Here is a 26325-nt window from a genome sequence, read left to right as displayed (position 1 = left end):
ATGCCATTCTCCTGCCTCAGCCTCCCGAGTAGCTGGGACTATAGGCTCCCGCCACCTCGCCCGGCTAGTTTTTTGTATTTTTTAGTAGAGACAGGGTTTCACCATGTTAGCCAGGATGGTCTCGATCTCCTGACCTAGTGATCCGCCCATCTCGGCCTCCCAAAGTGCTGGGATTACAGGCTTGAGCCACCGCGCCCGGCCACATGAAAGCTGTTTTCTAATGTAAAAGTGTTCAGCAGTAAATTATTATAAATTTATTAAAATAAACCTTATTTATTATTTTTATTTTTTATAGAGATCAGGTCTCACTATATTGACCAGGCTGGTCTTGAACTCCTACCCTCAAGTAATCCTCCTGCCTTCACCTCCCAAAGTGCTGGAATTATAGGCATAAGCCACCACACTGGGCCTAAAATAAACTTTAAAGAATATTTATCTTCCTTTTGCGGCCATCACCAAAGCGGGAGCGGACAAAATGAAGTTTAATCCCTTTGTGACTTCCGACCGAAGCAAGAATCGCAAAAGGCATTTCAATGCACCTTCCCACATTCGCAGGAAGATTATGTCTTCCCCTCTTTCCAAAGAGCTGAGACAGAAATACAACGTGCGATCTATGCCCATCCGAAAGGATGATGAAGTTCAGGTTGTAAGAGGACACTATAAAGGTCAGCAAATTGGCAAAGTAGTCCAGGTTTACAGGAAGAAATATGTTATCTACATTGAACGGGTGCAGAGGGAGAAGGCTAATGGCACAACTGTCCACGTAGGCATTCACCCCAGCAAGGTGGTTATCACTAGGCTAAAACTGGACAAAGACCGCAAAAAGATCCTTGAACGGAAAGCCAAGTCTCGCCAAGTAGGAAAGGAAAAGGGCAAATAGAAGGAAGAAACAATTGAGAAGATGCAGGAATAAAGTAATCTTATATAAAAGCTTTGATTAAAACTTGAAACAAACAAACAAAAAAAAAGACTTTATCTTAATTCCATCTAGCCATAACACAATGAATTTCATTTGTTTTCCAAACACAAATACCACATATATTTATAAGATTGTGATAATAAAGAACATAACACTTAGATTCTTAGTTTTCATTCATTTTTTTTCTTCCTATGAATAGAAAAGCAGTTTTCACTCTTGTTATATATTTATGTAGTCATTTGCAGAAATCATTTATTCAGACTTAATTTGTTATGACAGTGATTACTATCAAAAGTTATAAAGTAGATTCAATTATCATACACCTTTAGGAAGGCTAGAGTACTGAAAACACCCGTCAATTTCTTTTTTGGTTTGTTTGTTTGGAGACAGAGTCTCGCTCTATCCCCAGGATGGAGTGCAGTTGCACAATATTGGCTCACTGCAACCTCTGGCTCCTGGGTTCAAGCGATTCTCCTGTCTCAGCCTCCTGAGTAGCTGGGATTACAGGTGCGTGCTACCATGCCCGGCTAATTCTTGTAGTTTTAGTAGAGATGGGGTTGTGCCATATTGGCCAGGCTGGTCTTGAACTCCTGACCTCAGGTAATCCGCCCTCCTCAGTCTCCCAAAGTGCTGGGATTACAGGTGTGAGCCACCATGCCCCACTCCGTGTCAATTTCTTCAAAAGACATGCTTTCATCAGTGGCATTTGCCAGTCAGAAAATCTAAACTATTTCAACATTTAGAATAAATGATGTAATTAACAGAGTTTCAAAAATATATAGGTTTTTTCACTTAAAAAGGTCAGCCCGCCAAACACAGTGGCTCACGCCTGTAATCCCAGCTCTTAAGGAGGCAGAGGCAAGAGGATAGCTTGAGCCCAGGAGTTTGAGACCTGCCTGGGCAATATAGCGAGACCTCATTCTCCACAAAAAGGAAAAACAACAACAACAAAAGACAAAAAAGGTCAGCTTATAGTTTCTGGTTTTCATAGTGAAAATATTCTGACAGCTTGGAACTTTAGATTAGTCATTCCAATGCTTCAAGTGCTAATTAAAAGGTAAAATTATTTTAAAAGGCTGGGAGCAGTGGCTCATCTCTACAAAAAAAGAAAAAATTTAAAAAAAAATTTTTTTTTTTTTGAGACGGAGTCTCGAGCTGTTGCCCAGGCTAGAATGCAGTGGTGGCCGGATCTCAGCTCACTGCAAGCTCCGCCTCCCGGGTTTACGCCATTCTCCCACCTCAGCCTCCGGAGTAGCTGGGACTACAGACGCCCGTCACCTGGCCCCACTAGTTTTTTGTATTGTTTTTGTAGAGACGGGGTTTCACCATGTTAGCCAGGATGGTCTCGATCTCCTGACCTCGTGATCCGCCCGTCTCAGCCTCCCAAAGTGCTGGGATTACAGGCTTGAGCCACCGTGCCCAGCAAAAAAAAAAATTTTAAATAAGAAGTCAATGAAAACATCAGTGGCTCAGATTACCAACCTTAAACACATCCTCAATGCATCTACTAAGTTCTTCTTCTGTCACCAAAATAGTTCCTGGTATCATGTCACTCTCTGGAATCTCTAGAAAAATAAAAACAAAAACACAAAATTACCCATATTTAGTGCCTCACTGAATAGAACATACTAAAGCTAAGGAAGAAAGTTTTACTAAAAAGATGGCTCAGTAAGTAACAGCTAAGATCAGAAAATTGACATGGTTACCATTGAACAATATACCCTTCATACACATTTCATAGAATATATGATGCCAGTGATTATAAACATGCATTGTTATTTTACATATCACTAAGAAAAAACACCAACATTGCCAATTAACCTATAACACATTATCACTTAGAATTTTCATTTTAGGCCAGGCACTGTGGCTCAGGCCTGTAATCCCAGTACTTTGGGAGGCGGAGGCGAGTGGATCACAAAGTCAGGAGTTCGAGACCAGCCTGGCCAATATGGTGAAACCCGGCCTCTACTAAAAATATAAAAAGTTAGCCAGATGTGGTGGCGCAGACCTGTAGTCCCAGCTACTCAGAAGACTGAGGCAGGAGAATCACTTGAACCCAGGAGGCGGAGGTTGCAGTGAGTCAAGATTGTGCCACTGCACTCAAGCCTGGGCAACAGAGTGAGACTCTGTCTCAAAAAAAAAAAAAAAGAATTTACATTTTAAACTTAATTGAATAAAAATTGGGGATTGGATAAATGAAAATGGCAGCGTTGGCCAGGTGCGGTGGCTCACGCCTGTGATCCCAACACTTTGGGAGGCCTACCTTGTGGGTAGATCACAAGGTCAGGAGATCGAGACCATCCTTGCTAACACAGAGAAAATCTGTCTCTACTAAAAATACAAAAAATTAGGCTGGGTGCAGTGGCTCACGCCTGTAATCCCAGCACTTTGGGAGGCCGAGGTGAGCGGATCACAAGGTCAGGAGTTCGAGACTAGACTGACCAACATGGTGAAACCCCATCTCTAATAAAAATACAAAAATCAGCTGGGCGTGGTAGCCTGTGCCTGTAATCCCAGTTACTCAGGAGGTTGAGGCAGGAGAATCGCTTGAACCCGGGAGGCGGAAGTTGCAGTGAGCTGAGATTATACCACTGTACTCCAGCCTGGATGACAGAGCAAGACTCCGTTTCAAAACAAACAAACAACAAAAAAAATTCAGCTGGGCGTGGTGGTGGGCGCCTGTAATCCCAGCTACTCGGGAGGCTAAGGGAGGAGAATGGTGTAAACCTGGAAGGCGGAGTTGCAGTGAGCTGAGATCGCGCCACTGCACTCCAGCCTGGGTGACAGAGCGAGACTCCATCTCAAAAAAAAAAAAAAGAAAGAAAATGGCAGAGTTAATAGTTGTATCTAGGCGATAGGTACATAGGAGTTCATTATATAATCTCTATAACACGTGTTTTAAAATTTCCCTTCAAAAAGTTTCAAAATAGTTACATTTTATTTTTATTTATTTGAGACAGGGTCTTGCTCTATAACCCAGGTTTTGGAGTGGAACTGTGCAATCATGGCTCACTGAAGCCTCAATCTCCTGGGCTCAAGTGATCCTCCTACCTGCTTCCTGAGCAGCTGGGAATACAGGCGTACACCAACACGCCCACCTAATTTTTAAAATGTTTTTTAAAGACAGGTTCTCATTATGTTACCCAGCCTGGTCGCAAACTCCTGGGCTCAAGCGATCCTCCCGCCTCAGCAATCCCAGCACTTTTGGAGGCTCAAGCAGGAAGATCACTTGAGTCCAGGAGTTCCAGACCAGCCTGGACAATATAGGAAGACCCCAACTCTATAAAAAACAAAAATTTTTTAAAAGTTTTTTAAGTTTTACAATGTCTTTCTATTTATTTAGACATAGTTTTATTTTTTATATATATATGTTTGTTTGTTTTTTTTTTTTTTTTGAGCAAGGGTCACACTCTGTCACTCAGGCTAAAGTGCAGAGGCGTGATTATGGCTCACTGCAGCCTCAATCTCCCAGGCTCAAGCGATCCTCCCACCTCAGCCTCCCAAGTAGCTGGGGCTACAGGTGCTTGCCACCATGCCTGGCTAATTTTTACATTGTTTTTTGGTTAAGATGGGGTTTTGCCATGTTGCCCAAGTGGTCTCGAACTCCTGGGCTCAAGCAATCTGCCCGCCTAAGCCTCCCAAAGTGCTGAGATTACAAGTATTTAGCCACCATGCCCAGCCATGATTCTTGATTGAACTTTGGATTTTAAAAAAATAGCTCTAAAAGAAATTATTGAAAAAATTAGAGAAGTTTGAATGGAATTTATATATTATATCACAGCATATTGTATAAATGTTAAATTTCCTGGGTGTGGTAATTGCATTGCGGTTATGTAGGAGACTGACATTTTTCTTTGGAGATGCATACTGAATTATTTAGGGGTGAAGTGTTGTAATGTCTGCAACTAACTCTCAAATGCTTCAGAAAAGATATGTTTATATGTGCAGAAAGAGAGAAAGATAAAACAAATGTGGCCAAAAAGTAAAGTTATTCAGTCTAGGTGATCTCTTTTTTTTTTTGAGACGGAGTCTCCCTCTGTCGCCCAGGCTGGAGTGCAGTTGCGGGATCTCGGCTCACTACACGCTCCGCCTCCCCGGTTCACGCCATTCTCCTGCCTCAGCCTCCCGAGTAGCTGGGACTACAGGCTAAGTTTTTGTATTTTTAGTAGAGATGGGGTTTCACCGTGGTCTCTATCTCCTGACCTCGTGATCCGCCCACCTCGGCCTCCCAAAGTGCTGGGATTACAGGCGTGAGCCACCGTCCCGGGCCCAGTATACTCTTCTTGAAACTTGTAAGTGAATTTCTCAAAAGAACAAGTTGCGGGGAGGGGAAGGAAAACTAAAGACACTGAAATAACACAGATTTAAATCATTTAAAAATAAAATACTGAAGAAGGTCCTTTAGAGGCACACCCAACCACCACACTTCCTCCTTTACCTGCTGTACTCAAACATCGATGAAGAGGAGCTAACACTGGCTGGAGCAAATACTTTGCTGCCAATTGTGGGCGTTCTCTTGACAAAGTTATAAAGGTAGTGGTGGCAACTCTCTGAAATTGTCGTGCTGTCAATTTATCCTGAAAGTGAAATAAATCCAGAACCTACAAAAAAATTACAAGAAGTAAATACCAGTTTTTTGCAAGGAACATGACATTAACTAAAAAGAAAAAGCATGAATTTTTTAAGCCAAAAAAAATAAACTCACTTCAATAACAATGATTCAACAGAATTATTTTCTTAATTTAACATACCCAGGATCAAAGGGTAAGAGAGCTGAACAGGCAGTGTTTTTATTTTTAATTAAAAATGTGTTTTGCCCATCCCTCATACTTGCAGTGTTTTTATTATTTTATCAAATTTATAAAATACAGGCTCATTTTAGGCACACCCATAGGGAGTATTAATTAAGAAAACTCCTTCCACATTTTTCATGTATCAGATTAGGAAAGATCAAAAACTTTGTAACACATTGTGTGGGTAAAAATGTTGGAAAATAGGTACATAAAGCATATCAATCCAAAATTTATTTTTTTTTTTTTATTTTTTTTTTTTGAGACGGAGTCTTGCTCTGTCGCCCGAGCTGGAGTGCAGTGGCCAGATCTCAGCTCACTGCAAGCTCCGCCTCCCGGGTTTACGCCATTCTCCTGCCTCAGCCTCCGGAGTAGCTGGGACTACAGGCGCCCGCCACCTCGCCCGGCTAGTTTTTTTTTTTGTATTTTTAGTAGAGACGGGGTTTCACCGTGTTAGCCAGGATGGTCTCGATCTCCTGACCTCGTGATCCGCCCGTCTCGGCCTCCCAAAGTGCTGGGATTACAGGCTTGAGCCACCGCGCCCGGCCAATCCAAAATTTAAATGCATAAAACCTTTGAAACAATAATTTCAATTCTAGGAATTTTTCCTATGGTAATACTGGTAGTTATGTACAAAGACTTAGGGATATTAACTGTAGTGTAATTTGTAATAGAAAAAGAATGGAAAGAACTCAAATGTCCATCAATAGCAATGTACTATAATAAATTATAGTACATTAATATGATGAAATATTATGTACCCATGAAAATGAATGAAATGATCTCCAAGGTACACCTTTTTTTTTTTCTTTTTTTTTAGATGGAATCTCGCTCTGTCACCCAGGCTGGAGTGCATTGGTATGAACTCGGCTCACTGCACCATCTGCCTCCAGGGTTCAAGTGATTCTCTATCCTCAGCTTCCTGAGTAGCTAGGACTACAGGCGTGCACCACCATGCCTGGCCAATTTTTGTATTTTTAGTAGAGACGGGGTTTCTCCATGTTGGCCAGGCTGGTCTCGAACTCCTGACCTCAAGTGATCTGCCCGCCTCAGCCTCCCAAACTGCTGGGATTACAGGAGTGAGCCACTGCGCCTGGCCTCGCCATTCTTAAACTGAACAATTAGGTCAGTCTCTTCTACAGGTTTTTATTCATTTATTAAGAAGGCTCCTCACTAAACAATAAACTTAAATATTATACTGCTTTTATCTCAATACTAGAGGAACATTAAAAGTCCTCTTTCTGTACATAAGCTGATAATCCTCAAATGGTCAACAGAAACAAAATGATGTACCTGGGGGCAGATGTCCCTGTAGTAACTCTCTGGTGAAAGAGACTGCTGGGGACAAGAGGCCAAAATCTTTGCGATCAGGTCACACTTCTTCCAGTCAGCAGCCGTCGCCTCAGCATCACTTCCACCAGCTGCCCCTGCTGGCACAGTGGAGAGAGATGTCAGCAGCTCACAGCAAATCCCCACAGAAGGTCCCATGTAACCAATTTGTCTTAAAATTTGGGGTAAAATGCATTTATCTTCTCTATTGAAAATAGTTTACTTTTTTCTATAAGATAATCTACCCTTCTATACTTTCCTTTTTATGTTTTTTATTTCGTATTTATGTATGATTATTATATTTCTGAGACAGAGTCTTGCTCTGTCGCCCAGGCTGGAATGCAGTGGCATGATCTCAGCTCACTGCAACCTCTGCCTCCCAGGTTCAAGAGATTCTCTTGCCTCAGCCTCCCGAGTAGCTGGGATTACAGGCACACACCACCATGCCCAGGTAATTTCTTTCTATTTTTAGTAGAGACAGGGTTTTGCCATGTTGACCAGGCTGGTCTCGAATTCTGACCTCAGGTGATCTGCCCACCTCGGCCTCCAAAGTGGTGTGATGACAGGCATGAGCCACCGTGCCCAGCCTGTACTTTCCTTTTGATGCTAGTTTCTGGGAAATTCAGAGAAAAACTAGCACTTAGTCACTACAATGATATTATTCATATAACTGGAATACTAACTTCACCATGTTTATTACTATTATTATTATTCTGTCTCCTTGTATGTATCATTTCATTTAAACTGTCTTAAGCCACAGCCGTAGAGTGACAGGGACCAGAATTACTTTACCATCTTAAGCAATTATAAAATTGGACAAAATATATACACAATGGTTTCCAGACAATGCACAACAAGCAGCCCAGGACACTGATCCCTGAGAGAAGGGAAGCAAACAAACTGAGCTTGACGACTGCCCTTGTTCACGCCTGGAGAGAGTTTTCAGGCGATAGCAAGAGCAGCCCAAATGAAGCCTGGCATCTTGGTGAGTGGAAGAAACATAGTTCAGAGTTCAGGGAGGCCAACGCAGCTGGAATGTTCAGAGAGGAGGAAGTTACACATAGAGAGAGTTCCAAAGATCTGCAAAAGGGTCCTCTCTCAGGTCTTTGGTAGAGTATGATATGTGTATGTGTGAGGAAAATACCAAAGCGTGGGGCAATAACCAACAGAAAGGAGTAGGGGGGAACAACCCCCATGGTTCATAAAGGCTGGGAATAGTTGTGTTCCCACTAGCCAGCCTGGGAGGATCTCCTCATACACAGGGCAACAACTAGAATTCTCAGAAGTGTATTGTCTTAGTACAATCTGTATTGTTACACTTAGTACAATACACTTAGTATAATACAATAAGGGGTTAAATTACCTTAAAGGTTGCTGTAGAACCACACTAACACAGCTGAAAAGCCAGGATCAAATGGACTAAACTAATTACAAGTAACTTAATTGCATTCCAGAACAAAGTCCAACCAAGGAATATAAAAATCTGGCACTCAGCAATGTAAAATAAAAATGTTCAGCATCCAGTCAAAAATTACCAGGCATATCCATATGAGGAAATATTATTCAGTCATAAAAAGGAATAATGTTTATGGAGGACTGATTCATTCATGTTATAACACGACTAAACCTTGGCTGGGTGCGGTGACTCACACCAGCACTTTGGGAACCCGAGGCAGGTGGATCACCTGAGGTCAGGAGTTTGAGACCAGCCCGGCCAACATGGTGAAACCCCATCTCTACTAAAAATACAAAAATTAGCCAGGTGTGATGACACGTGCCTGTAATCCCAGCTACTTGGGAGGCTGAGGCAGGAGAATCACTTGAACCTGGGAGAAGGAGGCTGTGGTAAGCTGAGATCACACCATTGCACTCCAGCCTGGGTAACAACAACAAAACTCCGTCTCAAAAACAAATGAACAAACAAAGAACATGAATAAACCTCAAAAACATTATGTGAAGTGAAGGATGCCAGACACAAAGACCATATATTGTATGAAATGCCAATACGGGTAAACCCAAAGAGACCAGGAAGTGAACTAGTACTTACCAGAGTCTGAGAGGAGGGGAGAATGAGGAGTGGTGATTGCTAGTGAGTATGAGGGCTTCTTTGGGGGGATATGGGGGGAGGGTTGATAAAAATGTTCTGGAAATAGATATTGGTGATGATTGCACAACTCTGTGAATATACTAAACACCACCAAACTGTACTCTTTAAAAAAGAAAGTGACTTCTGGCCAGGTGTGGTGGTTCACTCCTGTAATCCCAGCACTTTGGGAGGCCAAGGCAGGTGGATCACCTGAGGTCAGGGGTTCGAGACCAGCCTGGCCAACATGGTGAAACCCCATCTCTACTAAAATTTTTTTTTAATTAGCTGGGTGTGGTGGCATGCACCTGTAGTCCCAGCTACTCAGGAAGCTGAGGCAAGAGAATCTCTTGAACACAAGAGATGGAAGTTGTAGTGAGCCGAGATCACGCCACTGCACTCCAGCTTGGGAGACAGAGTGAGACTCCGTCTCAAAAAAAAAAAGTGACTTCTATGATATGTGAATAACATCTTAAAAAAAAAAAAAATTACCAGGCATGCAAAGAAGGAAAACAATATGGCTTGTAATTACAAGAAAAAAATCAACAGAACAGGATGTGGGTGGTGGCTTATGTCTGTAATCCCAGCACTTTGGGAGTCCAAGGCGGGCAGATCACCTGAGGTCAGGAGTTCGAGACCAGCCTGGCCAACATGGTGAAACCCCATCTCTACTAAAAATTTTTTTAAAAGTTAGCTGGGTGTGGTGCATTGCACCTGCAGTCCCAGCTACTCAGGAAGCTGAGGCAAGAGAATCTCTTGAATGCGGGAGGCAGAAGTTGTAGTGAGCCGAGATGGCGCCACTGCACTCCAGCCTGGGAGATGGCAGTGAGCTGAGATTGCGTCACTGCACTCCAACTTGGGCGACAGAGTGAGACTCCGTCTCAAAAATATAAATAAATAAAAAATAAAAAGTGACTTCTATGGTATGTGAATAACATCTAAAAAAAAAAAATTACCAGGCATGCAAAGAAGAAAAACAATATGGCTTATAATTAGAAGAAAAAAATCAACAGAACAGGCTGTGGGCGGTGGCTCATGTCTGTAATCCCAGCACTTTGGGAGTCCAAGGCAGGCGGATCACCTGAGGTCAGGAGTTCGAGACCAGCCTGGCCAACATGGTGAAACCCTGTCTCTACTAAAAATACAAAAATTAGCTGGGCATGAGGATGCACACCCGTAGTCTCAGCTACTTGGGAGGCTGAGGCAGGAGAATCTCTTGAACCTCGGAGGCGGAGGTTGCAGTGAGCAAAGATTGTGCCACTGCACTCCAGCCTGGGTGACAGAGCAAGACTCCGTCTCAAAAAAAAAGAAAGAAAAAATCAATAGAACAGACCCCAAAAAACAGAGATAACACAGAGATAACAGAATTAGAAGACAAGACCATTAAGATAACTTTATTTACTTTTTTTTTTTTTGAGATAGTCTTACTCTGTCACCTAGGATAGAGTGCAGTGGTTTGATCTCAGCTCACTGCAACCTCCTCCTCCCGGGTTCAAGTGATTCTTCTCCCTCAGCCTCCCGAGTAGCTGGGACTACAGGCACGCACCACCACACCCAGCTAATTTTCTGTATTTTTAGTAGAGGCAGGGTTTCACCATGTTGGCCAGGCTGGTCTCAAACTCCTGACCTCGTGATCTGCCCACGTCGGCCTCCTAAAGTGCTGGAATTTCAGGCGTGAGCCACTGCACCCGGCCCATTAAGACAACCATTAAAATTTGTCCTTGTTCAGGCACAGTGGTTCATGCCTGTAGTCTCAGCACTTTGGGAGGCCAAGGTGGATGGCTCACTTGAGACCAGGAGTCCAAGACCTGCCTGGGCAATATGGTGAAACCCTGTCCCTACTAAAAATACAAAAATTACCTGGGTGTGGTGGTGCATGCCTGTAATCCCAGTTGCTCAGAAGGCTGAGGCACAAGAATTGTTTGAACCTGGGAGGCAGAAGTTGCAGTGAGCCAAGATCACGCCATTGCACTCCAGCCTGGGAGACAGAGCAAGACCCTGTCTCCGAGAAAAAAAATTTTTAAAGAGAAAAATAAAAAAGACATAGAGAAAAAAAGACACACACACAAAAAGAGCATTAGTAATTTGCAGGACAACATTAAACATAATATTTGGTGTAATTCAAATCTCAGAAAGAGAGATCTGAGGGGAGTACAGAGAAAAATATTTGAAGATAATGTCTGAGAAATTTCCAAATATGGCAAACACTATAAACCCACAGCTCCAAAAAGCAGAAAAAAACATAAAGAAACCAACACCACACCAAGGTACATCATAATCAAATTTCTAAAAACCAGCCATAAGAGAAAAATCTTAAAAGCAGCCAGAGGGAAAAACAGTATATCATTTACAGAGGAACAAAGATAAGAATGATAGCAGACTTCTCGTCAGAAATGACCCAAGCCAGAAGATAATGGAATATCTTAAAAGTACTAAAAGAAAAAATAAATGTCAACCTAGAATTTTATACCCAACAAAAAATATCTTTCAAAAAGGAAGATGAAGTAGACTTTTTGAGACAAACAAAAGCTAGAAAATTAATTACCAGGCCGGGTGCGGTGGCTCACACCTGTAATCCCAGCACTTTGGGAGGCCAAGGCAGGTGGATCACCTGAGGTCAGGAGTTCAAGACCAGGCTGGCCTACATGGCAAAACCCCGTCTCTACTAAAAACACAAAAATTAGCCAGGTGTGGTGCTGTGTGCCTATAGGCCAAGACAGGTGAATCACCTGAGGTCAGGAGTCCAAGACCAGGCTGGCCAACGTGGTAAAACCCCGTCTCTACTAAAAATACAAAAAGTTAGCCAGGCCAAAAAAAAATTAGCCGGGCATGGTGGCGGCCACCTGTAATCCCAGCTACTTGGGAGGCTGCAGCAGGAGAATCTCTTGAACCCAGGAGGTGGAGGTTGCAGTGAACTGAGATCGTTGGCAACAAGAGTGAAACTCTGTCTCAAAACAAAACAAAACAAAATTCATTGCCAGTAGACCTACAGTATAAGAAATGGTAAGTAAAGTTCAGGCAGAAGGAAATTTGCACTGAAATTTTGATCTATGTAAAGAAATAAAGATCACCAGAAATGGCAAATATGCAGGTCAATATAAACCTGCCTCAAACTATTTTGGGAAAGAAAAAGGTATGAATAGATAACAACAAATATATACATGCACAAGTTGGGGGAACTCACAGGAAAAAGAGGGTTCTGATTTTCTTATAGCAGCTCTCAAATCTGCATGCCCTTAAGTGAGATCTAACCCTTCTTGGAAAAGGAAGGTGCAAAGACCTGTTTCTAGGGGACAACTTCTTATGGGTAACTGACCATTTCTCATTTCATTGGCCCTAGAAGCCACTGTGGGGAGAACTGAGGGAAGGTAATATTATAGCCACTCTAGACCAAATCTACCAATGTCTGCCAACCACATTGACCTCACTTTTGTCTGATAGGACCAAGGTACATTATGCCAGAAATGAAGTCAAGATTTATTCTTCTAGCTCTCTTCCTTCTTCCCCACATATCCAGCCCTTCATTAAGTTTTGGCAACTCTCCTCCTTAAATATCTCTCAAACCCATTCGTTTTTCTCCATTTCCACAGCCACTGCATTAATCCAAGCCTCCGTGATTCCTCAGATGTCTGCCTTTTAACTGATCTCTCTGCTTCTGCTTTTACCCAATCCATTCTTCACAATACCTCCAGATAGATATTTCTAAACTGCAGATTTGATCATGTTCTCTCTTTCTTAAAACCTGTTAATGGTTTCACATTTCTCTCAGAATAAAGTTCAACATCCTGAACTCAATCTATCAGGCCTCCCTGAGGTGGCCCCCACGCACCATCCCTGCTCACTGCGCACCACTCTACCTTTACTCTGCCCTCATTACTCTACCCACGTGGAGATATCCTCAGAAGCACTATGCTCATTCCTACTTCAGTTCCTCATATATGCTACTCTCTCTGCCTGTAACTATCTTGCCTCACTCTTCAGCTAGTTAATTCCAACTCAGCCTTCAGGGCTCAGTTTAAATGCCATTTCTGTAAAAAAGCCACTAAGTTTATGGTAAGTTGTTGCAGTAACAATAGGAAACAGGCATGGGATAAGGGAGATAAAGGACTGAACACACAAAAAAGGCAAAGTGTTCACGAGGATAAAGGTGAAGGGGATCCTTGGATGGCAGCCAAGTAGAAGGTAACCAGGATAGAGTAAAGCAGGTCAGAAAACACAGAGAAAGATGTTTCCAAGAAGATAAAACTGATAGAATATCTGGTGGGTTTTTGTTTGCTTGTTTGAGACAGAATATCGCTCTGCCACCCAGGCTGGAGTGCAGTGGTGTGATCATGGCTCACTAAAGCCACAACTTTCAGAGCTCCAGCAATCCTCCTGCCTCAGCCTCCTGAGTAGCTGGGATCACAGGTGCATGCCACCACACCCAGCTAATTTTTGTATTTTTGGTAGAGATGAGGTTTCACCGTGTTGCCCAGGCTGGTCTCCTGAGCTCAAATGATCCACCTGCCTTGGCCTCCCAAAGTGTTGGGATTATAGGCATGAGTCACCGTGCCCAGCCTTTTTGATGTTTTTGAATGTATTAAAAGATTTAAACAAAAGAGGGAGAGCTTGAGAAAAGATTAGTGATAAGCACATAGAAAACTAATCAGATGTACAAAAAAAAAGATTAACTTCACGAAGTACAAAAGAGTATGTAAAAAAAAGAAAGTAAACATAATATACAACATAGCTCAGCTGTAAATAATAATTACAGAGTTACACTAATATAAATACTGAATATTGATCTAACCAAAACTGAGATATAAATATACTAAGGAGATGGGAAAATAAAAATGTACTTAGGGGAATGATGGCATTGTTATGAAAGAGAACAAAATCCTCTTCCACTCACGGTGACAGGTAGATACATGATGCCTGAAACTGAAAAAATTATTAATTCCCATATATTAGAAATATAGAGGTAAATGGCCAGGCGCAGTGGCTCACGCCTGTAATCCCAGGACTTTGGGAGGCCGAGGCGGGCGGATCACGAGGTCAGGAGATCGAGACCATCCTGACTAACAAGGTGAAACCCCGTCTCTACTAAAAATACAAAAAATTAGCCAGGTGTGGTGGCGGGCGCCTGTAGTCCCAGCTACTCAGCAGGCTGAGGCAGGAGAATGGCGTGAACCCTGGAGGTGGAGGTTGCAGTGAGCCGAGATCGCGCCACTGCACTCCAGCCTTGGTGAAAGAACAAGACTCCGTCTCGGAAAAAAAAAAAAAAGAGGTAAATACCAGAAAAAACTCACTGGAAGAGTTCAAAGTGGTTGCTTCCAGGGATGGGAAATGGATTGGAATGGTACCAAGGACTGCTATTTTTCACTATTAGTCTCACAGAACTATTTGACTTTAAATGATGTACATGTCTAATTTTCTCTAAAAAAAAAAACAAAAAATATTTAAATTAAAAACTACTACCATGCTTAGCATTGACTTTTTTCCTATTAATGAGAACTTAGATAGTATAATTGGGGAAATGACTCTAAAACTTCATCCCAAAGTTTGCGTCTCAATAGTATTTCTCAAAGGTATTTCTGGCTTCAAGAAAATTATTTTACATTTCACTTTTTTTTTTTTTTGAGACAGGGTCTTGCTTTTTTTGCCCAGGCTGGAATGCAGTGCCATGACATTGGCTCACTATAGCCTCGAACTCCTGGGCTCAAGTGATCATCCTGCCTTGGCCTCCCAAGTAGCTGGGACCACAGGTGCGCACCACCATACCTGGCTATTTTTTTTTATTTTTTGTAGAAACAGAGTCTTGCTATGTTGCCCAGGCTGCTCTTGAACTCCTGGCCTCAGACAGTCCTTCTGCCTCAGGCTCCCAAAGTGCTAGGATTACAGGTGTGAGCCACCACACCCAGCTTTATTATTACTATTATTGAGACGAAGTCTCACTCTGTCACCAGGCTGGAGTGCAGTGGCACAATCTTGGCTCACTGCAACTTCCACCCGCCAAGTTCAAGCAATTCTCCTGCCTCAACCTCCCAAGTAGCTGGGGTTAGGCACCCGCCATCAAGCCAGGCTAATTTTTGTGTTTTAGTAGAGACGGGGATTCACCATGTTGGCCAGGCTGGTCTTGAAATCCTGACTTCAAGTGATCCGCCTGCCTTGGCCTCCCGAAGTGCTGGGATTACAGGTGTGAGCCACCGTGCCCAGCCCACACCTAGCTTTATGTAACATTTACTTTAGGGTTTTTACTTCAACTTTCTGTGTAATGTTTTCCCCGGATATTATAAATTATTTGAAATGGCTTACAATATTGTTCAATCAAATAGGCAGTGTATCACAAGTGTTTTAGGAAAAGAGCAAGAGAGTTGGTTTCTTTGGAAAAGAAGTTCATTAAGGGCCTCTAAGTTTAACCTGTTCAATCCCTGCAAGGACATAGTTTAGTTTCAGTCAGGTTTTTAAGGTAAATACTAAAGACCAATAATTCACCTCAGACTCTGACTCAAAGGAAAACAGATACCAAAGTCACAGAAACATTTTATTTCTTACCACCTGCTCCTTCCAAAATGCCCCGGACTACTGCCTGAACACCATTAGGCCTCATTAACCTTTCAGAGAGCAGCTGTCCACATAGACGCCGAAGCCAAGCTGGGGCCCGACACCTCAGCTGTGTCTTCACATCTGTGCAGGACTGAGAAAAAGAAGAAGGTGTGAATTCTGAATGTCACTGAAATAGATATGATGGCCAGGAACAGTAGCTCATGCCTGTAAAAAAAAAAAAAAAAAAAAAAGGAGAAGAAGAAATAGCTATGATATGTAGACTTATTTATTTATTTAGAGACGGAGTTTCACTCTTGTCACCCAGGCTAGAGTGCAGTGGCACAATCTCGGCTCACTGCAACCTCCACCTCCTGGGTTCAAGCGATTCTCCTGCTTCAGCCTCCTGAGTCATAGAGATTACAGGCATGCGTCACCACGCCCGGGTACTTTTGTACAGACGGGGTTTCACCATGTTAGTCAGGCTGGTCTCGAACTCCTCACCTCAGGTGATCCACCCGCCTCAGCCTCCCAAAGTTCTGGGATTACAGGCATGAGCCACCATGCCCAACTAGACATTATTTTTTAAAAGTCCTGAGTCATACTGACAATTAACAGCATGCTATACAGACTTCAAAAGAACATTTTTTCCTTAAAAAAAAAAAAATTTACAAAACCTTCTTCTGCATTATTTTTTAAAAAGTAAAAGACAGTGAAAAAGCAATGAAATTTCAAACTCATAAACAGACAAACGCATTAGCAACTAAAATGTAGATCTTGGGAACACAAAGTTAATACAACCAATCTCTGAATGTGGCCCTGACAATCAAATCCAGCTTCCAAGGAAGATTCTTATGAACGTTATTTGCCACTAAGAGGGTGGTTCACAACAGGGAGGGAGCACTCCAGCCCTTGCCTCTGTGGCATTAGCAACTCTGATTCCGTGACACAGTTCCAAGAAAGAGTTGGATTTCTTTTTTTTGAGATGAAGTCTCACTCTGTCGCCCAGGCTGGAGTGCAGTGGCACGATCTCAGCTCACTGCAACCTCCGCCTCCTGGGTTCACGCCATTCTCCTGCCTCAGCCTCCCGAGTAGCTGGGACTACAGGCGCCTGCCACCACACCCGGCTAATTTTTTTTCTGTATTTTTAGTAGAGACGGGGTTTCACTGTGTTAGCCAGGATGGTCTCAATCTCTTAACCTTGTGATCTGCCCGCCTCAGCCTCCCAAAGTGCTGGGATTACAGGCGTAAGCCACTGCTCCTGGCCAGATTTCTTTTGTATTTCTTTCCTGCTCCAGTGTGATCTGCAAGAAAGAGCTGGATTTCTTCAAGGGCTCCTTTCTGGGAGTTCTGTGGAGCCACTGTGAACAGACTTGGTGTCCCTTATTGTTGAGGATGGACTAAATTCACTTATTAGCTGGTTTTGGCATACACCTCTCAGCTCGTTCCTCTTCTATCTTTTGAGAGTGACTGCATATTTTGTTCTGCTTTTTCTTGTTGGGTACTTTTCAGAGGCCTATCCCCTGCAGAAGACACTGCAGTTTTAATGTTCTAGCCCTTATTTTGGGCTAGAACATTGATCATGTTGCTGTCAACCACTGCACTTAAGTATGTAAGCATCAAAAACAGTAACAGAAATATTTCATCCGAACTCTCCTGTCCTCTCTCTTTTAGTAAATTATTACCATTTACTGAGCGATTATGGTGTGCCAGGCACATCATAAGTAACTCCCATATAATCTCAAAAGGGACTTACAAGGAAGGCATTGTGATTATCCCTATCTTATGGGTAAGAAACCTGAAGAATGGAAAGGTTTACAAATTCAAACACCTGCACACAGGGGTTGGATCCCAGAGAGGCCCGATGGAAGGCTTACAGTAAGACTCTAAGGATGAGATGAAAATTACTCAATTAGGAGATACCTTTGTAGCCAGCTTCAGCTGGTCCTTGCTCCTGACTTACAGCTAATTCCTTTGGCTTCTTACTCTTTTTCTTTTCTTTTTTTTTAAAGACAAGGTCTCACTCTGTTGCTCAGACTAAAGTGCAGTGGCCTGATCACAGCTCACTGCAGTCTCAACTTTCTGGGCCTGAGGAATCCTCCCACCTCAGCTTCCAGAGTAGCTGGAACTACAGGTGCATGCTATCACACTTGGCTACTTCTTTAGTTTTTATCTTTTGTAGATACAGGGGTCTTGCTATGTTGCCCATGTTGGCCTCAAACTCCTGACCTCAAGTGATCCTCCTGCCTCAGCCTGCCAAAGTGCTGGGTTTACAGGTGTCAGCCACGGTGCCTCGCTGGCTCCTCACTCTTTACACACCTAGATTCATAACTAAAATGTAGGTACTAAAAGCAAACAGACAATCTATATCATCAAATTAAATCATTTCAGATAAACATTTTTTTTTTTTTTTGAGACGGAGTTTCGCTCTTTTTGCCCAGGCTGGAGTGCAATGGCACGATCTCAGCTCATTGCAACCTCCATCTCTTGGGTTCAAGCGATTCTCCTGCTTCAGCCTCCCGAGTAGCTGGGATTACAGGCATGCATCACCATGCCCGGCTAATTCTGTATTTTTAGTAGAGACAGGGTTTCTCCATGTTGGTCAAGCTTGTCTTGAACTCCCGGCCTCAGGTGATCCACCCACCTCGGCCTCCCAAAGTGCTGGGATTACAGGTGTGACCACTGCACCTGGCCCCAGATAAACATTATTTTTAAGAAAACAAAGAAACTATCTTATCCCTAGCAGAATATATACTACTATATGTTTGAAACAAAGGAACTAAGAATAGAACAAATAATATCTCTAGTTTTAATTTCTTGACTTCAAATACATTATCCATTCAAAGAATTACTGTCCAGATACTTGTGCTGAAAGAACATTTTGTCAAACAGCCAATTTTTAGTTAAAAAAAGAGAAGATCTAGTTTCAGAATGAATAAAATATATCTCACATAAAATTGCCATAAGTCATTAAAAAAAGTGATCATAATATTCTTGGGAAAAGTATCCATCATTTCATTAGAGAAAAGGTCTTTTAAATTATCCTAAGGGTCAGTGTCATCTAGTTTTATAAATACCATTTTATGATCTAAAAGATGAAAAAGGCTCAACTAGATCATTAAATAGGGAACTAAAGTTATTTAATTTTCTAGACGAAGCCAGCATACCACACATTATATTAATGAGTCACCCCCAAGAGTCCCCAGGCCTGAGTACCTGGGGTGGTCCTCCCTGGAGGATAAGCAGTTCCCGGACTGCTAAGGGCTGATAGACTTGATCCAACATGTCTCGCAAGGCCCCCCTGCATAGGGCTCTTTCCTCTTCAGTTAGAACCTAAAAGAAATATGCACTTGGCTTTAGTGGAATTCAAACCAGGCAGACAATAGAAGGTAATGTTTTATAACACTGTACAGAGATACTTGTGAGAGGAGCAGAAGGAAGGTTTCTATCCTCTCTTGACTTCCTTCCACATGGAGGAAGCTGTACTACTAAAACATTCCTGGTCCTCTCTCTATCTCGCTCACTCCACTTCTGGGCAGCTTATGAGACTGATCTTACTGCTGAGGGTGGAGTAAACTCACTTATTGGCTGGTTTTGGCATGCATCTCTCAGCTCGTTCCTCTTCTGTCTTTTGAGAGTGACTGCACATTTTCTTCTGCTCTTTCTTGCTGGGTATTTTTCAGAGGCATATCCCCTGCAGAAGGCGCTGCAGTTTTCCAGTGCTCCTTAAAATGGGTGAGTAGTGAGACTGTCTAATTCTGAAGAGCACTGTTTTGTCTCCCGCCAGGCACTGTGGCTCACGCCTGTAATCCTAGCACTTTGGGAGGCTGAGGGGGGCAGATCACCTGAGGTCAGGAGTTCGAGACCAGCCTGGCCAACACGGCAAAACCCCATCTCCACTAAAGATACAAAAATTAGCCAGGTGTGGTGGTGGGCGCCTGTAATCCCAGCTACTCAGGAAGTTGAGGCACAAGAATCACTTGAACTAGGGAGGTGGAGGTTACAGTGAGTCAAGATTACACCACTACACTCCAGCCTGGGCAACAGACCAAGCCTCCGTTTCATAAATAAATAAAGAAGCAAGCAAGCAAGCTGGGTGTGGTGGCACATGCCTGTAGTCCCAGCTACTCGGGAGGCTGAGGCAGGAGAATCTCTTGAATCCAGGAGGCAGAGGTTGCAGTGAGCCAAGATTGCGCCACTGAACTCCAGCCTGGGTGACAGAGCAAGGCTCCATCTCAAAAAATAATAATAAAAAAAATAAATAAAAAATAAAGATTTGTCTCCATCTATAAGCCACATCCTCCAGCTTTGCCTTTATGAGCAATAGAGGTAACATTGCTCATCTCTCTTACTCTTAACTCTCTTTTAATTCATTTGGGACTTGGGCAGCAAGGAGGGGTACAATTTTGGGGTACCCTTGAGCCATAACAGTACAATTCTCCTTGATGATTACTGCTTAGGGTCAAACAGTCAGGGTTCTGCTCATTACCGTTTCACACACTCAGGTATGGGTGCTACTTAGAACACAGCTATTGGTGGGACTTTGTCCAGCTTCATAACGTACACCCAGCCTGTTTCCACTCTGTCAACTCCTTCTCCTGCCTTCCTACTTGGTTCTTTCTCTGTGTTTCCCTTTTCATTTCTCTCTCCTGCCTGAGATCCCCGGGCACAGCTTAGCCTCAGTAACAGTAATAAGACCTGTCAACCTGGATCACACTACCTCAGGGAAGTGCAGGCAGGAGGTGCTGCTAGAAGTGTCAATATGCATAACCCTGCCGGAAGGAGAAGGCACTCTGCTCCTATCACATAAAGGCCCCGGGGAGCTCAGAATTTCATGCCAACACTTGAATGATAGTGGCTTTTAGGCAAATGTTTATGAATGTAGGCAGGAGAGAGAAGAGAAAAGGAACAAGGACAAGGGTGACACAGGCAGGTGATAAAGAACATTGTGAAACCTGGCTGTGGAGGCTGGGGAATCACTGTGCCTGGGGGCCGCACTGACCCTTGAGACATTTACATCTTAACGGCTTCTGCTGGCCAGTTCCTATGCTGATGCCAGTGGTCCTCTCATGGCGGGGGTAGTGGTTCCTGCTGTGTCATCCCTGTAAGTCTTATCTCCCCAGTCAGTGTGTGAGTTATTTGCAGAAAAGGACCATGTCTTATGCGTCTATGATCTCCACAGCAACTTCTGTAGTCTGGGTGCTCAACTGCTTACTTGACTGAGTGAGAGCAACCCCTAACACCTAATAACAACAATGAACATTGACAGAGTTCTGGAGTGTACCAGGTGCTCTATATGTGTTATCTCATTTAATCCTCCCAAGCATTTAATGAGGGAGCCATGATACTAGTATCAGTAGGAATTATATGAGCACTACTAGAGATTGAGCCAGATACTTGGCACACATTATCCTCAATCCTCACGACCACCTTCTGAGGCAGGTATTACGATACACATTTTCTAGAAGAAGAAACAGAGGCTCAAAGAAACAGCCTGCAATAGCTCTTTCCCAAAATGACAAGGGACAGGTAAAATGGACTCTACAGGTGTGCAAAGGATGAGTACCCAATAAATGAAACCTCCATCCACCCTGAAAACATTCATTTATCCATTGGATATGCTTTGGCATATCCAGTTCTGAAGAACTAAGAGTTGCCTTTTATAACAACTACCCACAAACATATACACATATTCACACACACACAATCTCTCCTTCTCTTTCTCCACGTATATTTACCTCTTCTGCAGGTGTTAGCAGTTTTCTTTTGGTTGGGCAGAATCCCAGTTGGCACAGGCCTGCTGTAATATCCCCAAAATGGTGGCAGAATATCAAGCTTCCCAGAGACGTGTGCTGAGCAATGTTTAGAAGGGCCCTGCAGCTGGTGTACAGTCTTCGAGTTGCATCAGGGGCAGCATCGAGACTCACCACGTCTTGAATGACGGCACCAAACTCAGTTCTATACCTCAAAGGGACTCCAACACCAGGCATGAGATAGGGGCAAATACCCAAGGTGACTACAAACTGCAAAACGAACTGGACAGTCTTCTGCTGTGAGATACTAAGTGCATCGGGACTCAGGGCAGGAGCAACTTCCGGAGTCCTAGGGTTGGGTTTACCTGGATTGAAATTAGCTGCAAGGAGGAGCATGGTTTCCTTCAAGCACAAAAGCAACAACAAGGTTTGAGAGGTAAAACTCCAAGTGACATCCACAGAGTTTTGTGGCCATTCTGCCTTACCAGCAATTTCATCTCTTAGGAGTTTCAGATTCTTCCACTGAGGATCCTTCAGAAACTTGTCCTCCAAAGCAGACAGGTTAGATTTTAAAGTAGCCAACAAGACATCGTGTTTTGTGACCTGTAGTGAACTTGAGCCTGATCCTTTTGAAGAAAAAAAAAAAGGAGAGATTATACACATAGAAAACAAACTGCACTTCTCCCTGTGGAATGCCCTGCCTATTCCAGTTCATCCTCGCAGGCCTGGCCCTGCTGTCACCGGCTCTGGAAAGCCTCCCCCAGGGGTACCAACCCAGCCTATGAAGAATTTAAAACCACATTTTCTGCCTTCCCACAGCACTTTGCATGTAATTGGAGTAGTGTCCTAACATTATAGTTCATCTAGTTTGTTTCTATTCCCCACATGTTTTTAGGGCAGAGACCAGGTCTTAATCATCTTACTGGGCTTAAACTGTAGCCAGAACAGAAATTTAAAAGCTGAATATTTACCATAGAACATTCATTCAGTCCAGCTGTTCCAGGTGCTGGGTATAAAGCACTGAACAGAACAAAGGCTCTGGTCAGGTGCGGTGGCTCATGCCTGTAATCTCAGCACTTTAGGAGGCAAAGGTGGGATGACTGCATGAGCCCAGGAGTTCAAGACCAGCCTGGGAAACACAGTGAGACCCCATCTCTAAAACAACTAAAAGAATCAGCTGGCTATGGTGGTGCATGCCTGTAGTCCCAGCTACTCAGGAGGCTGAGGTAGGAGGATCACTTGAGCCCAGGAAGTCGAGGCTGCAGTGAGCTGAGACTGTGCCACCGCACTCCAGCCTGGGTGACAGAGCAAGACCCAGTCTCAAAAACAAAATATAACAACAACAACAACAACAACAACAAAACAGAACAAAGCCTCTTTCCTCGTGGAACTTACATTCTAGTGAGGAAGATCACAAAATACAGACTCGGTGCTCAAACATTAACCACATCATTTCCCCCAGAATATCTATTTTCAACGGATATCTTTCTCCTATCGAGTATGTTCTCTGACTACAATGGCATTAAGACAGAAAGTATTAACAACAAAACATCCAAAAAGTCTCAAATGTTTGGAAATTAAACAATGTACTTCTAAATAATCTATGGTCAAAAAAGAAATTACAAGATTTCCAACTGAATACTAATAAAAAACATCAATATTTGTTGGATATAACTAAAGCAATGCTTATAGAGAAATTTATAGCTGTAAAGTGTTTGGACGAACAGAGGCAAGATGGTGCACTTCCGGGTTCTTCATCCCCCCCCCCACCACCAACTCTTCCCGCGCGCACGAAAATGCAGCCAGCGACCCGGGAAGGTGCAGACCAACTGGGCATGCGCCAGGTGACGTCAATCCGAAGAGACCAAGATTTACCTGGTCGCACCTGCGGAACGCCCCCCCCGACACGCCCATGCCCCGCCTATTGAAAGGAATCAGACACACTTAGCTTCCTGGGCCCAACACTAACACATTCCTCCATACATCACAACTTCCAGGGCCCAGTGTAAACATTCCAAACTTCCAGGGCCCAGTGTAAACATTCCAAATTTCCAGGGCCCAGTACAAACACCACCTGGAGAGTACCGTTTGTACTGAAAGCACGGGAACCAATAGATAACTGCTAAATGTATAACTTAATATGTTAACCAATTGTAATGCTGTAACCTAAAGAATTCCCTTGTTTCTCTGTAACCTTACATATCCTGTTTTCATTGGGCTATAAAAAGCGAGCGCACACATTGTTCGAGGCCCTCTTGTATGTTATGGAACGGAGGGACCAAGTTCGAACTTGCAATAAAGATCCTTGCCGCTTGGCTTTGACTCTGGACTCTGGTGGTCTTCTTTGGGGAATAAACGGTCTGGGCATAACACTATTGCCCTCCCACTCCTAGAAAAGCCACTCTCGGCCAGTGAGCCACGCGGCCTTCTCACAGCCCCAGTCCTGTCGGGATGTCGGGACTGTGGGAAGTCCGTCCGAGAGCCCCACCGGGGGGCTCTGCCGGCCTCCTTTGCCGGAGGCCGACAGACTTCTCCCCCACACCTTAGGTTACCAAAATAAATGTGCAGTTTTGCTCCTACACTTGCCTACCCGCTGGTTCTTTTGTGCCCGCTCTGGGCTGGTCTTAGAAAAACAAATCAGTTGGTGCCGAAGACCCCAGAGGAGACCCCTCCTCAGGCCTCTAGGGGTTGAGGAACCTCCTCCTGCTCCCACGCCGCAGACGGACCAGGACCTGAGACCCACTTCCCTCACTCTCATGGCCTCTCTGGGGTAAGTGCCCTTGTCTCCTCTTTACCTCCCTCGGCCAGAAATCCTGCGCGGGTCCGAGGTCCATTTTGAGCCACCAAGTGGCTCGGGAGACCCCTTCAGGACGGAGACGTCCGAATGAAGGTAATCTCCACTTTGGCTCCATGAGCCTCCAGTCTGTCTCTGCTGGTTCCAAAGGACGCTTTGAAGCCAGGCAGAGATCCACTTCCATTTCCATTGTGTCCATTGTGTAAGTAAAGAGGAAACAAACGGGAAACCCCCCCAGTCCAAATTTCCATAGAGCACCCCCTTAGGGTGCCTCCTAGCCAATTTAAAAACCTTACAGCTTGAACAAGACCTTAGGAGGAAGCGCTTAATTTTCCTTTCCACTGTGGTGTGATCGACCTCAGCAATTTCTGCCAGCGGCTAGGCAAGTGGTCCGAAATTTACATACAAGGCTTTTGGGCCTTGAGCTCTCGTCCCTATACTCCTCCTTCTCTCCACCCCCCTCCCTTCCTGCCCAGACTCCTCCTTCCTCCTCCTTATCTACTAGTAATCCACTCGGGCCCATGCCTCCTTCGGGGCCCCCAACTGGCTGTCTTGAGTCTCCTATCTCTGCCCACACCCTCCTACAGTGTTAGCACCTTTGCGAGAGGTGGCTGGGGCGGAGGGGGTAGTCAGAGTACATGTCCCTTTTTCATTGGCCGATCTTTCCAAAATTGAGAAGCGTTTAGGTGATTTCTCAGCTAATCCTACCATATACATAAAGGAATTTAGATACCTTTGTCAGGCCTATGACTTAACTTGGCATGAGCTCCAGGTTATCCTAACCTCTACCCTAAACTGACTGAGGTTCTAACCCAATATACCCAGTTAGATCCGGCCTCCCTCACAGGGGTCACCATTTTGGCGTCTTATTTCATTTCTCAATCAGCTCCTGACATTCGTAAAAACTTCAAAAGGTAGAGGATGGTCCTCAGGCACCAATACAAGACCTAGTTAAATTAGCCTTTAAGGTCTATAGCTCCAGAGAGGAGACGGCTGAGTTACAGCTCCTAGCAGCGGCTTTACAGCCCAGTCATAACCCCAGGCCAGAGAGCACATACTCCGCAGACTCCAAGGCTACAAAAGGAGCCTGCTTGCTATAAGTGCGGCAAGGCAGGACACTATGCCAACAGGTGTCCGCAAGGTCCCCGAGTTCCAACGCAGCCTTGCTATAAGTGCAGGGCATCAGGACATTGGGCCAGTGAATGTCCTAACCCTCGTCCACCAGCAACCCCCTGCCCTGCTTGCCAGCAGGGAGGAAACTGGAAGTCTGATTGCCCCACCCTGAGAACAGGTGCCGCACCTCCACGTGACCCCCTTTCCCAGGATCCTGGGAGCTCCTTCCAGCTCCTACATCTGGACGACGACAACAACTGAAGGTGCCGAGACTCGGGGACCCCCATCACCCTCGCCAAACCGCGGGTAACTCTCCTGGTAGCGGGTAAGACAATTACTTTTTTAATCGACAGCGAGGCTACCTATTCTGTTTTGCCGTCCTTCTCTGGACCTAGCCTTCCATCCAATATCTCTGTAGTAGGAGTAAGTGGAAAGCCATCCACTCCACGAAAAACTCCAATCCTTAATTGCTGCCTGGCCAACAATTACTTTGCGCAGTCGTTCCTCATTCCCAGCTAAAAAGGGCCCCTACCGAAAGCAATCAGTGGAAATCAGTTTGGCTTTCCCCCACTCGCCTCAAACTTACTAAATTTTCTTAACTATCTCATACTCCCCAACCTTGCCAGGACTATCCTTCTGGGTTTTGCCCATATTCCAACAAATGCTTCCATTCCTCATTCCTATACTAATACTGTGCCTTATTTTATTTTTCATCCGTGCGTCCAAATACCAACCATGGGCCCTGACCTTAACGACGCCCCTTAACAGCAGGAAGTAGCCAGACAGACCACAGCGCCCCTTTATCGCTATTATCAATAAAAGGTTGGACTGTTTGGACGAACGGAGACGAGATGGTGCACTTCCGGGTTCTTCATCCCCGCCCCCACCACCAACTCTTCCCGCGCACGCGAAAATGCAGCCGGCGACCCGGGAAGGTGCAGACCAACTGGGCATGCGCCAGGTGACGTCAATCCGAAGAGACCAAGATTTACCTGGTCGCACCTGCGGAACGCCCCCCC

General features: G+C 44.2%; 2 protein-coding genes across 3 annotated transcripts in view; one reads left to right on the top strand and one right to left on the bottom strand.

Moving 5' to 3' along the window:
- Positions 1 to 26325, bottom strand: part of TANGO6 (transport and golgi organization 6 homolog) — a 264852-nt gene that overhangs the window by 221110 nt on the left and 17417 nt on the right. Inside the window, exons 2-7 of one of the 2 annotated variants that reach the window (XM_026456487.2) lie at positions 21385 to 22025; positions 18863 to 18979; positions 15659 to 15800; positions 7006 to 7142; positions 5361 to 5523; positions 2402 to 2484 (exon numbers count right to left, since the gene is read on the bottom strand). In XM_026456487.2, the coding sequence (XP_026312272.1) occupies positions 2402 to 2484; positions 5361 to 5523; positions 7006 to 7142; positions 15659 to 15800; positions 18863 to 18979; positions 21385 to 22025 (1283 nt within the window). The remainder of the gene's footprint in view (positions 1 to 2401; positions 2485 to 5360; positions 5524 to 7005; positions 7143 to 15658; positions 15801 to 18862; positions 18980 to 21384; positions 22026 to 26325) is intronic. The other variant, XM_026456488.2, reaches the window with a different exon arrangement.
- LOC111541392 (60S ribosomal protein L26-like) lies at positions 442 to 954 on the top strand. The gene has a single exon (XM_023210276.3). The coding sequence runs from the start codon at positions 476 to 478 to the stop codon at positions 878 to 880; it is 405 nt and encodes a 134-aa protein (XP_023066044.1). The 5' UTR covers positions 442 to 475; the 3' UTR covers positions 881 to 954.

Source organism: Piliocolobus tephrosceles, chromosome 17 (genome assembly GCF_002776525.5).
Source record: "Piliocolobus tephrosceles isolate RC106 chromosome 17, ASM277652v3, whole genome shotgun sequence".
NCBI lineage: Eukaryota > Metazoa > Chordata > Mammalia > Primates > Cercopithecidae > Piliocolobus > Piliocolobus tephrosceles.
This window is presented reverse-complemented; position numbering and strand designations above follow the sequence as displayed.